This window comes from Synchiropus splendidus, chromosome 3 (assembly GCF_027744825.2).
Source record: "Synchiropus splendidus isolate RoL2022-P1 chromosome 3, RoL_Sspl_1.0, whole genome shotgun sequence".
In the NCBI taxonomy this organism is placed as follows: domain Eukaryota; kingdom Metazoa; phylum Chordata; class Actinopteri; order Syngnathiformes; family Callionymidae; genus Synchiropus; species Synchiropus splendidus.
The window spans coordinates 36,433,611-36,449,090 of NC_071336.1; the positions used below are offsets into that span (position 1 = coordinate 36,433,611).

General features: G+C 57.6%; 2 protein-coding genes across 2 annotated transcripts in view; both read left to right on the forward strand.

The window, feature by feature from the left end:
* Positions 1-8,584, forward strand: part of LOC128756529 (uncharacterized) — a 34,866-nt gene extending 26,282 nt beyond the window's left edge. Inside the window, 24 exon segments of the mRNA XM_053861142.1 lie at positions 470-693; positions 1,134-1,412; positions 1,478-1,576; positions 1,711-2,070; positions 2,146-2,224; positions 2,300-2,454; positions 2,521-2,682; positions 2,755-2,908; positions 2,995-3,115; positions 3,691-3,866; positions 3,926-4,038; positions 5,025-5,144; positions 5,212-5,260; positions 5,342-5,424; positions 5,496-5,546; positions 5,613-5,783; positions 5,849-5,973; positions 6,031-6,226; positions 6,287-6,496; positions 7,403-7,737; positions 7,819-7,931; positions 7,998-8,134; positions 8,203-8,330; positions 8,388-8,584. The gene's annotated coding sequence lies outside the window, so the exon portion shown is untranslated.
* Positions 8,585-9,793: 1,209 nt separating this feature from the next.
* On the forward strand, positions 9,794-15,036 carry galnt11 (UDP-N-acetyl-alpha-D-galactosamine:polypeptide N-acetylgalactosaminyltransferase 11 (GalNAc-T11)). The gene is made up of 12 exons (XM_053861143.1): positions 9,794-10,692; positions 10,777-11,083; positions 11,150-11,273; positions 11,331-11,497; positions 12,118-12,243; positions 12,313-12,562; positions 13,181-13,298; positions 13,361-13,513; positions 13,571-13,783; positions 13,850-13,954; positions 14,017-14,154; positions 14,215-15,036. Exons 2-12 carry the CDS (start codon positions 10,888-10,890, stop codon positions 14,344-14,346), a joined length of 1,722 nt encoding a protein of 573 aa, XP_053717118.1. The 5' UTR covers positions 9,794-10,692; positions 10,777-10,887; the 3' UTR covers positions 14,347-15,036.
* Positions 15,037-15,480: the final 444 nt, after the last annotated feature.

Genomic DNA, 15,480 nt, shown 5'->3' on the forward strand with positions numbered 1-15,480 from the left:
TGGTGAATAGCTCAGGGGTCGCGACCTGACTTCCTTCAGACCTGCTTGGTCCTGGATCACCAACGAGAGCGCCCCCAGCTGGGCGGCAAAGAAAGGACATGGCCTGAGGCTGCCCAGCAGGGGCAGGACTCAGGCCAACCCCAGATCTGAACCCCAATCTGCTGGGTTGATTAGTGTTCCATTAAGACAGATCCTGCTTTGATTCCCCAGTAGACCAGAGAGGGCGCTGATCTTCCTCAGTACTCGGACCAGTCTGAAGGAGTTCTGGTGCCACAGTGCTCACAGCTGTGTCTTGACCTGGTGCCAGTGAAGACCTTGGTTGAACCCTCATGTACTTTGGTTAGGCTCCAGACTATGTCCCTGCTCTGTCCTTCTGCTGAGCTTTTATTCTCCCAAACACATGAAAATAGTGAGATGATAACGCCAGTGTGGCTGAGGTGCTCAGTGTCGTGTGTGTGTGCTCTTCCAGATGAGGCTCAGCAGCGTCAGTGGTTGGTGGAAACACAGCAACTGTTGTTAATGCAGCAGCGCCTCCTAGAGGAGCAGATCAATGCCCACCGGAAGACCCGAAAGGCTCTGTGTGCCAAGCAGAGAGCAATGAAGAAGACTGGCCGAGCCCTTGCAGAGGAGGAGACCACCGAGCTACGTTACGTCACCGAGCAGCAGGGGGCGCTGCAGAAACAGCTGGAGCAGGTAAATATTGGGCTGTAACACAGGATCTCGTGTGAAATCAGTGCAGACATGGAGTCTTGATTCCAGCATAACTTGAACGTGAACTTGAAGAAAGTGTCGATCCCAAAGACTGACTCGAGCGACGTCCACCTGAAGTAGCCTCTTTCAACGTTTGACTCCTGAGTAAAAATATGTCGATAGTCTCTCCTCAATTCATTTCAGTTTATTTCTGTTTAAAATGCATAAATGTTTATCATAAAAAAAACTGACGTGAAATAAGTGAGAAGAGTTATGAAGACAGGACACCCACAAATCAAAATGGGGGGAAAAAAACGAATGTCCCACAAATAAATCACACGAACTCTGGGAGGAGATAAAGCGCATTTTGTCAGGCTCCTGGATGTGAATGTAGTGATGATGGTTGTGAAGGCAGATGAAGGCTTTTGTTTTGCTTTATCCAGGTCCGGAAGCAACAGAAAGACGACACCGAGCTGATGGAGGAGTATCAGCAGAGGCAGCAGAGGCCACAGCCTGACATCACAACAGCTATGCCGAATCACCCTTCCAAAGCTCCCTCTGCCATGTCATCCGGCGCCATGACTCCCCGACAGACTGCTCCAAACCTGCAACATCATTGCTCCAAGAGCCCCCTGGCCTTGGTGACAGACTTTGCTGGGGATCCCCACCACACTGTTGCAGGCCTGAAGGGGGTTGCGGTGGATGAAAGTCCCGCCCCACAGGTGAAGTGATCTGTGTGACTGCACAGCAGTGGGTTTCGATGGTCTCACACTCTCCTCCCTCACAGGTGAAGTTTGATGACAACAACCCCTTCAGTGAAGGCTTCCAGGAGCGGGAGCGGAGGGAGCGGCTGCGGGAGCAGCTGGAGCGTCAGCGTGTGCAACAGGTGGGTCACATGACGACAACAGGACCAACAGCTGGGAGGCAGGAAGTTGAACAAGATTGTCCTCCCAGCAGCCTGTACTCGGTCGCCCCCTGGTGGCCGCACCCTCAGCCTCTGGGCCACCCTTCTCTCAGCAGGGTTTCGCTGGAGGACCTCAGCTCCTGGGAGCAGAAGTCGAGCAAGGCAGGGTGTCAAGCAGTCTCCAGACCAAAGCCAAGGCCGTGTCCCCGAACCAGACCCGGGTTCATCCACCTCCGTCTGTACCTGGAGGAAGTTTTGCTTTCTCCAAGGCTCAGACTTCCCTTCCGCAGCTCTGCTCTGATAACCAGCTGAAGGGCAAATGGAGCCAGAGCAGGGAGATGGACGAGTGTGGAGTCAGGACCGCTGTGTCCTCAGACATGGCCTCAGGCCCAATCCTGGCTCCCACCCCATGTGCTCCAGGCCTCCCTCAGGTCTGTTCTCCATCTGGCCCGGATCTGGCAAGGATAGAAGTCAAGGTTTGTTTGCTGAGACGCCATCTTGCCGCTGGGTGGGTGTGTTGTCATCTTGTGTCCTTCATTTGATGTTCACAGCAGGAGCATGAGGTTGGAGCCTGCAGAGCAGGTGCGTTGAAGGCAGAGCTCTCTGGGGGCCTACGTGGAGATGCTGCAGGTGAGGAGCGGCTCACACATCTGTTGAAAGACAAGCTATCTCCTGCTAACTCTCCTTCACTTCTACCCTCCATAGGTGGCCAGAGGTCCGAGGACGAAGACAATAGGGGCGTCTGCCAGACCAAGCTGCTGCCATGTAAGAGAGCCGCTCCCCTGAGCAATGACAAGCCCAAGTTGAAAAAGAGTCGGCGAGATGAAGAGCACACGGCTGAGCAGCATCAGCAACGGACGGTGAGTCCCGCTAGCCCGCCGCCTGTGATTGGCCACTGTATGGTTAACCTCACACCTCATCAACAGCTGTCAGTGATGCCCCTTATGGAGCCGGTCCTGGGTTCCCACCTGAACCTGTTCATGCCGTATGGAACCCTCACATTGGACTGCGACTCCAGGCTGGTGGGGTCTTTTGGAAACGCTAGTCTGAGCGGCGTGACAGATTTCTACTCGGAGCTCATCTACCAGGTCCAGAACATAACCTCAGCACTCGTGTGTAGACGGGACTCACTGGACTCGCCGTGTCCCGTCTCTTTACAGCAGAACAACCTCAGCAATCCACCGACTCCGCCCGCCTCCCTGCCCCCCACACCTCCACCTGCATCTCCACCCCAAACCAAGGTCCATCAGAAAATGCTCAATGGTTTTGTCACCACTCAGGAGCTTAGCAGGAGACGGCTGGAGGACCCAGATGGTGAGTGTGAGTGAGTGAGTGAGTGAGTGTGAGAGTGAGAGTGTGAGTGTGTGTCAGAGCGGTCACATGACCCAATGTTTCCGCAGCGTGTGTCTCCGGAAAGGCACGGTCCAAGGTTGAGCTTCTCTCTCTGAGTCGCCCCACAAAGACAGTAGACATCCCAGCATGTCTTCCAACCCCACCTCACAACATCCAGGAAGAGCTCAGGTAGGTGCCAACCTCTCTCGCTCGCTCCTGCTCTCTCTCTCTCTCACTCACACACACACACGTGTACATGTACATACATCGTCTACACGCTGCAGAAGGTGGCACCTTTCCACTCTGAGTGAATCCCACACCCTTTAGTTGCGGATGCAGTGCTCATTTACACTGTAACGGCCTTCCGCAGTGGGAAGACGTGTGTAAACGCTGCTCTGAGTTCATGCTTATCAACCCTTGCAATTTCCATATCCACAACTCTGAGGCCTGGTGGCTGCGCAGTGCGACCACCATCAACCATGTCTATTATTTATGAGACATCATCCCTGTATCGGATGGACTCCTGAGGGACAGTAAGGAAGCGATGGATGGACACTGTGTCTGCAATAGGTGTGGATCATGTAACCCAGACCTGTTCAGTGAACCTCTGGGTCACACGGCAGCTCCGCAGCAGCAGCTAAACTGAGACCTCACAGAGCGAAACAAGCCACATGCACAACAAACGTTACACGCCCTCACGTGCACATGACTTTGGTTGCTCCCCACCAAGCCCGTGAGCACTAGCGCCCTCCCTCTGCCTTCAGGCTCCAAGACTCACCAGGACGGGACAGTCCCGAAGGTTTCGTGCCGTCGTCGTCCCCAGAGAGCCTGGCAGATGTGGAGATCAGCCGCTTCCCAGACCTGTCCTTCATCAAGCTGGAGCCGCCCTCCCCCTGCCCGTCCCCGACCATACCCTTCACACCTCCTGCCTATGGGAAGGGTGAGTCCCATGCTGCCGTCCACTGCGGGATGCTGCTTCTTACGTGTGTTTGCCTGCAGCCGTAGCCGTGAAGCAGGAAGTGAAGACAGAGCCAAACCTTCCGGCGGCCTCCCAGCACTCAATCACGGACCAGGTGACCATCGCCATCACCTTAACCCCTGCTGCTGCTCAGGTACCTGTCTCACCCACGACACGCTCACGCACACACCAGGTGACCTGAGCCGTCCAAACCGATGGCAGCTGTCGATTGTCTCAGTCATCTGCATGCACCTGCATTACCCTTAAAAATAGCTGCTCCTGAACACAACAGATGTTGATCTGAGAGGAAATCCTGGCACCTTTCCTCACCAGGATCAGCAAACGGTCGCAGAGAAGCCAATCTGAAACACATGATGCTGTCCTCACAAGAGTGTCAGCCAGATGAAACGCCACCCTCATTATCATCAGAGCTGATGTCATGAAAGCTCAGTCAGGTAGCCTCCTCAAGGATCATGGGATTGATGACGCACCACTCTGCTCTGGAGGATTTCCAGCATGGAGTAAGAGCCACATAGACAAGCAGCATGCAGATGCACTGCCTCTGCTAGCTGGGGCTCTGCACGCTGCTCTTTGTCTTCCTCTGTGCCGCCGATGTGTTGGCTGTGTCCAGGTGATCACGCACAACTGGGCCAATTTTTAGCTGGAACCTTTTCACGGCCAAATGTTCCAAGCATCCAATTCAGTTTTGTATTCTGCTGTGGGGTTACTTTTTTCATGAGTAGTCATTGAATTTCCCCACTGTGGGATCTATTACTATGCCAGATTTGACAAGTGAAGAAAACAGCCGAGCACACTTGGGGCCCTTCAATATACAGAGCAATGTTCAGACCTGGGGCCTCAAGGGGCCCTAAACGGTGTAAAGGCATGCATCATTGGGTATTTGGCTTGAGAATCTGGGCACACCTCCAGCAGCTCCAACTCTGCTGTACACAAAAACTCTGCAGGCAGCAGAGACGGCAGAAGGAAGTCCAAGAAGACAGTGATGTGTTTGTTTATTTGGAAAAACCCAGTCTATTATTGTCCGTCTGCTTCACGTGTTCCCTCATCACCTGACTCTGAAGCGTCAGCCTCGATGTTTGATGATGGTGAATACCGTCTAAGTGCTGTGATCGCTTCCAGAACATTCCCGGGGTCATGGCATCGGTGGCGGAGCTCCTGAAGGTTCAAGTCCCGCTGCACTGCCAGTTGAGGAGGTTTGGCTGGACTGAGCGCCAGGACCCGGTCAACCCTCCTGCACAGGTGGGGGAGGTGTGGAGCTTTTGCTGGTGGCTGTCATGTAACCTTCACTGAACTTGTGAACCCGCAGGCCTTGCCCACCGACCGACCGCAGGCACCCTCGGCACCTCGGACAACAGGTTTGTGACTCGAGTTGAGCACGCGCTCTTTCTTCTTGTCCTCCTCTCTGAGAGACCTGTGATGTTCCGTCCTGCATGCAGCAAGCGTGAACCATGTGGACTCGGAGAGCTGCCGCCAGTGTCGAGGAACTCTGGGTAACGCTGCCTGCACTGTCAGAGACCAGGTCAGACCCGTTCAGGATCAGGGCTCCTGGTGAGCGCTGGCATTTCCACTGACGTGTGTGTGTGTCAGCAGGTGTTCTGCAGTCAGGCCTGCTCATCTCGCTACATGTCCGCTGGACACAAGGTGAGAGGTCAGAGGTCACTGTCATGTTGGTGGCTTGAGTCATGGTGGCTGTTTGTGTGTGCTCAGACGGCCCTCCCCACCATACCACACCACTACGTCGCCAACATGACCCCCATCGCCGCCCACTCGCTCCTCCCCCCCGAGCCCCCGTCTCCTGCGGGCGACACACCACCCGTCTCCTTTCCATCTGCCTCCTCCATCACCAAGGAGAGCCGAGCTCACCCGGACAGTCTGAAGGTAGGTGCCGCCCTTCTGGTGAAGTGCTGCAGCCGTGGCTGATGCCGCGCCTCATGGGCTCTCAGGTCACGCTGAAGCTCAAGCCCCACCCTCGTACGGTCTCTGGAGGGGAGGAGACACTGAGCCGCCATGGCAAGAGGACGAGAGGTTCCTGCTGGAAACGCTGGAGTGTTGCCGTCACCCTGAGCAGGTGAGTGGGCTGCCGCCAAGCAAGTCGCCGTGTGAGCCTGAACCCGTCGCCCGGCAGGGGGCCCTGCCCTCCGGACCAGAGGGTTGCCCCGCCCACGGAGGAGGAGGTGGATGTGCTGCTGCAGAAGGCCGGAGCCCGTCTCCGACCCGAGCCGCCGCCCAAAGACCTCCGCAAGTGCTGCTTCTGCCATCAGCAGGGCGACGGGCTCACCGACGGACCAGCGCGGCTGCTCAACGTGGACCTGGACTTGTGGGTCAGTATGTGGCTCCGTCACAGTGCTGCCCGCTCATCAGCTGACCGGCGCTCTGTGCAGGTCCACCTGAACTGCGCGCTGTGGTCCAGCGAGGTTTATGAGACTCAGGCAGGTGCCCTGATCAACGTGGAACTGGCGCTTCGCCGTGGCCTGGCCTTGCGCTGCGCCCACTGCCAGCAGAGCGGTGCCACCAGCGGCTGCAACCGGCTCCGCTGCACCAACACCTACCACTTCGCCTGCGCGCTCCAGGCTCACTGCACCTTCTTCAAGGTGAGAACCGCTCCCCGGGTTGTTTCAAGTGAGTATCATGAGGTTTTTGTGCCTTGTGCTTGTTTTCATTCATTTCACTTCTTGGAAAAAGGTTCCGTTTTAGTGTTGTGATGCAGGATTGAAACACTCGGTCATCAAAACGAATGACACTATTTGAAAATGTATTCAGTCTGGAAAGACGAACAACCGTGCGCTGCGTCCTGCCTCAGCGTGATAGATGATAGGTAGCTGCGCGTGTGCCGAGGTGGAGGAAGGCGGTAGAGTCGCGTGGACCTCCGCGTCTCAATGCACCACAGTGTCCTCACGTGTCTCCCTCCCTCTCTCGCAACCATCTCCACCTGCTTCCCCAAGAAAGAAATAAACAAAGAGGGAGGACAGTTCCACAGTTTCACTGTCATTCCAGATGGTTTTGATCAGGCCAGTTTCACTTTTGCTATTTGACAACCCTTTGTTTTTATTTCACTGGTTTTCATGAATAATAACACTCATCAATGACCCAGTCCAATGAGGAAAACTCCTCCTAGATCGAGTCCAACTGCAAAGACCAGCTGGGAGCAGATGACCCGGGCTCTCCTGCAGCCGGGCCACACACGCAGACACGTGGGCTTCTCTGTGCCGCTCACTCAGGCCCAGGGTGTTTGGCGCTGGCTGCGGCGCTGGAGAAGCATTTGCTTTCAGTGAGCGGCTGGTGTTGGAGTGTTGTTTCCCGTGGTTGCTGTCACTGGGAGAGAGGAAGTTGACATTCATCACCGCAGTTTCCATTCGCCATGTAGCCTGAATGCTGTGTATTGGCGTGCCGTGCCATCGCAGTGGCCTCGGGGAGCAGCAGTGTGAGGGGCTGAAGACAATGAACGTCCAAGCGTCTGTGGCGCGTGCGGGACTGACCGTGGCCCCTCTCCTCTGCAGGACAAGACCATGCTCTGCCAGCAGCATAGACCGTGGGCAGACCCCCATGCCTCCATTCCAGGGCCAGACCCCGGCGTGTGTGACCCGTACCACTCAGAGCTGCGCTGCTTCTCCGTGTTCCGACGGGTTTACGTGCAGCGAGACGAGGCTCGGCAAATCGCCGCCCTGGTCCAGCGCAGCGATCGGCAGCACACCTTCAGGGTGGGCACCATGCTGTTCAGGGCCGTGGGCCGACTCCTGCCCCACCAGATGGACACCTTCCACAACCGAGACGCCATTTTCCCCGTGGGCTTCCAAACTCACCGACTGTACTGGAGCACCAGACACTGCAACAGGTGCCGCATGCAACGCAGCGCCTGCCGCTGCCAGTGGAGGGAGCTGTAACCCTCTGGTGTGCTCTCTGGCTCCCCCTGCAGGAGGTGCCGGTACGTTTGCTCCGTGGCTGAGGAGAAGGGGCTTCCCGCGTTCCGGTTGACGGTGGTAGAGTCAGGCTACGAGGACCTCACCTTGACTGGACCCACAGCCAAAGGTAAGAAGTGGCAGTTGTTTCCAAAGGTGCCGCTCAACATCAGCTGACCCAGCCTGGCCTCCTCAGACGTGTGGGAGCAGGTCCTGGGGCCGGTGGCCCGCCTTCGCTCCTCCGCAGGCGCACTGCAGCTCTTCCCACTCTTCCTGAAGGGAGAGGAGCTCTTTGGCCTGAGTACGCCTGCCGTGTGTCGCATCATTGAGTCGGTAAGTGTCATCCTTCGTCCCTGGGCCAAACCCAGGAACCTCCTGACCCGTCTGTCCGTGCGCCGCAGCTACCTGGGGTGGAGGCCTGCGAGCGCTACCACTTCCGTTACGGCAGAAACCCTCTGATGGAGGCGCCACTGGCCTTCAACCCGTCGGGCTCTGCCCGGTCAGAGGCCAGAGTGGGACAGGCCAAGAGGTAGGTGCCCCTCCTCGCGTCCCCCACCACAGCTGGACTCATCCTTTTGACCGACAGGCCGTACCTGCTGACCAGCATGGCTCCCAGGTGTCAGGGCTCGGTGGGCTCCATTGTGGGTCTCGTCCCCGGCGTCCTGTCTCTGTCTCCGGGGGAGTGTGTCACCATGGCCCACCAGGGACGCCACTCCAAGTCATCTCAGTACCGCCGCATGAAGGTGGAGTGGAAGAGCAACGTGTACCTGGCTCGCTCCCGGATCCAGGCAAGTGCACCGCCGCGCTGATGCACAGAGTGGTGGGCGGGGCCTCTCATCACATGTGTCCGTGTCCAGGGTCTGGGGCTGTACGCTGCCAGGGACATTGAGAAGAACACCATGGTCATCGAGTACATCGGTGCCATCATCCGGAGCGAAGTTGCCAACAGGAAGGAGAGGCTCTACGAGTCCCAGGTAGCTGCAACCCGTGGCCAGGCGCCGGCAGCCTGGCGGCACGTCAATGAGAGCTGTGTTTGTGTGCAGAACCGCGGCGTCTACATGTTCCGCATCGACAGCGACTATGTCATCGATGCCACCATCACTGGAGGCCCTGCAAGGTGAGGTCAGACTCCACCCCCTCCCGATGAGCGGCCACGCTGAGAGCAGGGCTCCTCCACTGGGAGCTCAGTAGGCCGGGTGGGGCACGCTCTGGTCACTGAAATGCACGCACACACGCACACACACACACAAGCGCGTGCAGGGCTGAACCCTGACCTGATCCCAGCTCCTCCTCCTCCTCCTCTGTCAGGTACATCAACCACTCCTGTGCTCCCAACTGCATCACTGAGGTGGTGACGGTGGAGAAGGAGAACAAGATCATCATCAGCTCCTGCCGACGCATCCAGAGAGGAGAGGAGGTCAGTCTGTCCATCTCTCTCCCTCCCTCTCTCTCTCGCTCGCTCTCTCTCTCTCCCTCTCTCTGTCTCTCACTCGCTCCCCCTCTTTCTCTCTCTCTCCTCTCTCTCGCTCCCTCTTTCTCTCTCCCTCTTTCTCTCTCCCTCGCTCTCTCTCTCTCTCTCTCTCCCTCTCTCTGTCTCCCCCTCTCTCTCTCACTCGCTCCCTCTCTCGCTCTCCCTCTCTCTCTCTCCCTCCCTCTCTCTCTCCCTCTCTCCCTCTCTCGCTCTCTTGCTCTCCCCTCTCTCTCTCTCTCTCCCCCTCTTTCTCTCTCTCTCCTCTCTCTCGCTCCCTCTTTTTCTCTCCCTCGCTCCCTCTTCCTCTCTCTCTCTCTGTCTGTCTACCTCCCTCCCTCCCTCCCTCCGCATCTGTCCGTCCGTCTGATCCTGACTGCCTGCCCTTCTTATCTTCTGCCCCCTGTCTGTGGCTCAGCTGTCGTATGACTACAAGTTTGACCTGGAGGACGACCAACACAAGATTCCGTGTCACTGTGGAGCATTCAACTGTCGCAAGTGGATGAACTGAATTACGAGTTAAGATTATTGACCAAGAATTCGATCAGATTATGAAGGTCAGAGGTCACTGGGCAGGTCTTGGGTGATGGCTGGGGTGGGAATCACAAAGAGGCTGGTCCTCCGACAGGAAGTGAAATGATTTTTGAGATTGCACTAAAACAGAATTGTGCTTTTTATTTATTAGTTATTTCTCTGGTGTGTAACATAGTCGTCCACCTGCGGGCCGCCGCTTCATCTGTCTGTCACCACGACCTTGTGCTTTTTTAAATCAATGTCTGTTTTGTTTTGGGGAAATTGTGAAAAATGTAGAAACATTCAATAAAATATTTTACATGAAAAAAAAAAACCCTCGTTTCTTTATCTGACGTCAGCGCCCTCTGGCGGTCCATTTAAGAAATTCGCGTCTGTCCGTCATCAGGTGGCGCCTCAGGCCAGTGCAGCTGCGCCGCGAAGAATTGAAGTGAAACCCGTTTGTCCTGTCCGTGTTCTTACAGACGGCCACGAAGCAGCGGTTTCTGAGGCGCTGGCCTGCGACGCCGTCCTCCGGTCGTGACGTGTGTGCAAAGTTTCTTTTATTGTGAAGGACTCCACCGGAAGTGATATCGACTGGCTCACAACTTCGGGACCCAGACCTGCTGCGGAACAGACCGGTTCTAGCTGCCGTGCCGAACCCGAACGCAAACCGCTGTCCAGGTGAGCTGGCTGGGAACGCACCGAGCAGCGACGGGGTTGTGGCCCCGGGAGCCCGCGGCGGAGGCGCGTGAGTTGAGCTAACCGACGCTAGCGTTAGCAGCGGCCTCTCGCTGGGCCACCGGTGAGCGGACCGGGCTCGCGAGTCTCAGAGGTCCGTTCGAGATTCCATGCCGAGTTTGGTGCGTGTCGGCCGGAAGTCGAAAGGTTTCTGTGAGGACTCCTTCGCCAGGTGACCACGTCACGTGACCGTCGCCTGCTTTTGTGCCTGAGCTCAGCAGGTTCAAACTCTGACGACGAAGTGTCCTCTTCGCAGTTGATGTGGCCTCCGCGAGCTCCGCTACTGACGCCACTGGACACGGCGACGACGCTCGGCGGTGACGTCACAGCCGGCGGTGTGATGTAATGCGACTGCTGCTCGGCCGCGATGGCGAGCGCCACCCTGCGGTACTTCTGCTACGGGTGCCTGGCGACCTCCGTGACCTGGTCCCTCCTCCTCTTCCTCTACTTCACCATGGCAACAGAACCGGGTCAGGCCAGGAAACCGGTCCAGCGCCGCCCCCAGTCCACGCCGCCGAGGCTGGTGTCCGGCATGAGAGGGCCGGAGCTTCCTGCTGAGATGGGTGTGTGGCCCCGGGATCGGGCTCTGGTGCCGTGACTCTGACTGCGCGTGCGTGTGTGTGGAGCAGGGATGATCTTCACCGAGGCCGACCAGGAGCTGCGGGACAGCGGGTACCACCGGCACGCCTTCAACGTTCTGATCTCCACCCGGCTGGGAGCCCACCGGGAGGTGCCTGACACCCGAGATGCCCGGTACGCACGCACGCACGCGCAGCGCCGAGCCACCCGTGACCCCACGCTGCCCCACAGGTGTCAGGACCTGGTCTATCCTGCCCACCTGCCGTCGGCCAGCGTGGTCATCTGCTTCTTCAACGAGGCCTTTTCAGCTCTGGTGCGGACCGTCCACAGTGTCCTGGACCGGACTCCACCGGAGCTGCTGCACCAGGTCATTCTGGTGGACGACCACAGCGACCTGGGTACAGCCATGATGATGGTGATGAAGATGATGGTGATGGTGATGAAGATGATGATGGTGATGAAGATGATGGTGATAATGGTGAAGATGATGGTGATGATGGTGATGATGATGAAGATGGTGATGATGATGAAGATGATGGTGATGATGAAGATGATGATGGTGATGATGATGAAGATGAAGGTGATGATGGTGATGAAGATGATGGTGATGAAGATGATGGTGATGATGATGAAGATGGTGATGATGGTGAAGATGATGAAGATGGTGGTGATGATGGTGATGATGATGAAGATGGTGGTGATGATGATGAAGATGGTGATGATGATGAAGATGATGGTGATGATGAAGATGATGATGGTGATGATGATGAAGATGGTGGTGATGGTGATGATGATGAAGATGGTGGTGATGATGATGATGAAGATGAAGATGATGATGGTGATGAAGATGATGGTGATGATGGTGAAGATGATGAAGATGGTGGTGATGATGGTGATGATGATGAAGATGGTGGTGATGATGATGAAGATGGTGATGATGATGATGAAGATGGTGGTGATGATGAAGATGGTGTGATGATGAAGATGGTGATGAAGATGATGCCGATGATCCTCGCAGGTGAGCTGCAGGAGCCGCTCCATCGTTACGTCCAGCAGAACTTTTCCTCCAAGGTGAAGCTTGTGAGGAACCAGCGGCGAGAAGGTCTCATCCGAGGACGAATGGTGGGAGCGTCGCACGCCACAGGTGCGTCCAGAGCGAGTGAGTGAGTGAGCGAGCGAGACGCTGAGGCTGACGTGCGCCCACCTGCCGCAGCTGAGGTCCTGGTCTTCCTGGACAGCCACTGTGAGGTGAACCGGGTCTGGCTGCAGCCCCTCCTGGCCTCCATCCAGGCGCAGCCCCGCCGCGTGGTGTGTCCCATCATCGACATCATCTCGGCGGACACCCTGGCCTACTCCGCCTCCCCTCTGGTCCGGGGAGGCTTCAACTGGGGCCTGCATTTCAAGTGGGACCCGCTGCCTCCATCGCAGCTGGCGGGACCGCAGCACGCCACTGCCCCCATCAGGTGAGTGACCCGGGGGTCGAGCCCTTCACAGCCAGGAGTGGAGGAGAAGCTGAAGAAGAAGAAGAAGACACCTGGAGCTCACATGACCCCAGCTCCACATGGTTGGACTCGCTTTTGTCCACTGGAGGCCACCGTACCCTCACTGTTGCTCACCGGACCAGCGTCGCTCTCCCTCTCCTCCTCTCCCTCTCTTCCTCTCCCTCTCTTCTCCTCCTCCCTCTCTTCCTTCCTTCCTCCCTCTCTTCCTCCCTCTCTTCCTTCCTCCCTTCCTCCCTCCCTCCCTTCCTTCCTCCCTCTCTTCCTTCCTTCCTTCCTCCCTCTCTTCCTCCCTCTCTTCCTTCCTTCCTTCCTCCCTTCCTTCCTTCCTCCCTCTCTTCCTCCCTCCCTCTCTTCCTTCCTTCCTCCCTCCCTCTCTTCCTCCCTCTCTTCCTTCCTTCCTTCCTCCCTTCCTTCCTTCCTTCCTCCCTTCCTTCCTCCCTCTCTTCCTCCCTCTCTTCCTCCCTCTCTTCCTTCCTTCCTTCCTTCCTCCCTCCCTTCCTCCCTTCCTTCCTCCCTCCCCTTCCCACACCCCATGCCGGGGCTCTGGCCACAGTCATGTGACCGTGCTGCCCCCCACAGGTCTCCCACCATGGCCGGCGGCCTCTTCGCCATGAACAGGAAGTACTTTGAGGAGCTGGGCAGGTACGACGGCGGCATGGACATCTGGGGGGGAGAGAACCTGGAGATCTCCTTCCGGGTGAGTGGCCCGCGTGGGCGGCTCTGAGTTCCCGGCGTGACCCGTGACCTGTGTGTGGCCAGGTGTGGATGTGCGGCGGCGAGCTCCTCATCCTGCCCTGCTCCCGGGTGGGACACATCTTCCGGAAGCGGCGGCCGTACGGCTCCCCAGGGGGCCAGGACACCATGGCCCACAACTCCCTGCGCCTGGCTCACGTCTGGATGGACGAGTTCAAGGTGAGGCCACGCCCCGGGGGGACGGAGCCGGCGCTGACCCGACCTCCCGCCCGCCAGGAGCAGTACCTGTCCCTGCGGCCGGAGCTGAGGGGGCGGAGCTTCGGCGACATCAGCGAGCGCGTGGCGCTGAGGAAGCGGCTGCGCTGCCGCTCCTTCCGCTGGTACCTGGACAACGTTTACCCTGAGATGCTGAGTGCCGCCGGCGGCAACAAGCAGCAGCTGCTGGTCCACCGGAGCCTGAGGAGGCCCAAAGTGCTGCAGCGAGGACGGGTACTGACCCCCGCCCTCACCCTCACCCCGCCCCCCCGTCACCCTCCTACGCCTCCTCCGTTTCAGCTGCGGAACCTGGCGACCCGGCTGTGCCTGGTGGCCCAGGGCCGACCCAGCCAGAAGGGCGGCGCCGTTGTCCTGAGATCCTGCGACCCCCAGGACCCCGAACAGGTGAGGAGGCTGTGCGGCCACGGGCCATGGGGCGCAGCACTGACCTGGGGCTTCCTGTGCAGGACTGGGTCTACGATCAGGACGGGCAGCTGGTCCTGGCCGGGCTCCTGTGCCTGGACGTATCCGAGGTCCGGACCTTGGACTCGCCGAGGCTGATGAAGTGTCACGGCTCGGGGGGGTCTCAGCAGTGGAGTCTGGGGGTGAGTGCCGCCCGCGCCCCGCCCCCTCCGCCCCCGCTGACTCCTCCCTCCTGTCCGCAGACCTCGCCCCGGCTCTACCAGGTGTCGGTGGGCCAGTGCCTCTCTGCGGCGCGGCCGCTGGGACCCAAGGCTCATGTGGTGGTGTCCATCTGCGACGCCTCCCTGGAGCAGCAGTGGCGGCTGGAGGCGTGAGGTCATCGCTCGCCCGCTGCCCGTCGCCTTGGAAACCGCCACGTGCTTTTAACACACAATAAAAACGAGTGACGACAACGTCAAGCTGCGTTGCAACTTCCTCCCACCATCATCTTCCTCACCTCACCATCATCTTCCTCGCTTCACTGTCATCTTCCTCACCTCTCCATCATCTTCCTCACCTCACCCTCATCTTCCTCACCTCACCCTCATCTTCCTCACCTCACCTTCATCTTCCTCACCTCACCCTCATCTTCCTCACCTCACCATCATCTTCCTCACCTCTCCATCATCTTCCTCACCTCACCATCATCTTCCTCCCTGCATCATCTTCCTCACCTCACCCTCATCTTCCTCACCTCACCCCCATCTTCCTCACCTCACCCTCGTCTTCCTCACCTCTCCATCATCTTCCTCAGCTCACCATCATCTTCCTCACCTCACCCTCATCTTCCTCACCTCACCTTCATCTTCCTCACCTCTCCATCATCTTCCTCCCTGCATCATCTTCCTCACCTCACCCTCATCTTCCTCACCTCACCCCCATCTTCCTCACCTCACCCTCGTCTTCCTCACCTCTCCATCATCTTCCTCAGCTCACCATCATCTTCCTCACCTCACCCTCATCTTCCTCACCTCACCTTCATCTTCCTCACCTCACCATCATCTTCCTCGCCTCACCCTCATCTTCCTCACCTCACCTTCATCTTCCTCGCCTCACCCTCATCTTCCTCACCTCTCCATCATCTTCCTCCCTGCATCATCTTCCTCGCCTCACCATCATCTTCCTCACCTCACCATCATCTTCCTCACCTCACCCTCATCTTCCTCACCTCACCCTCATCTTCTTCACCTCACCTTCATCTTCCTCACCTCACCATCATCTTCCTCGCCTCACCATCATCTTCCTCACCTCACCTTCATCTTCCTCACCTCACCCTCATCTTCCTCCCTCCATCATCTTCCTCGCCTCACCTTCATCTTCCTCACCTCTCCATCATCTTCCTCAGCTCACCATCATCTTCCTCACCTCACCCTCATCTTCCTCACCTCACCTTCATCTTCCTCACCTCACCATCATCTTCCTCGCCTCACCCTCATCTTCCTCACCTCACCATCATCTTCCTCACCTCA

Coding starts and splice junctions, on each gene's coding strand:
- galnt11 (XM_053861143.1), top strand. CDS start 10,888: ATGGCGAGCGCCACCCTGCGGTACTTCTGCTACGGGTGCCTGGCGACC. Junction 11,274..11,330: donor CCTGACACCCGAGATGCCCG/GTACGCACGCAC, acceptor GCTGCCCCACAG/GTGTCAGGACCTGGTCTATC. Junction 13,784..13,849: donor AAGTGCTGCAGCGAGGACGG/GTACTGACCCCC, acceptor CCTCCGTTTCAG/CTGCGGAACCTGGCGACCCG.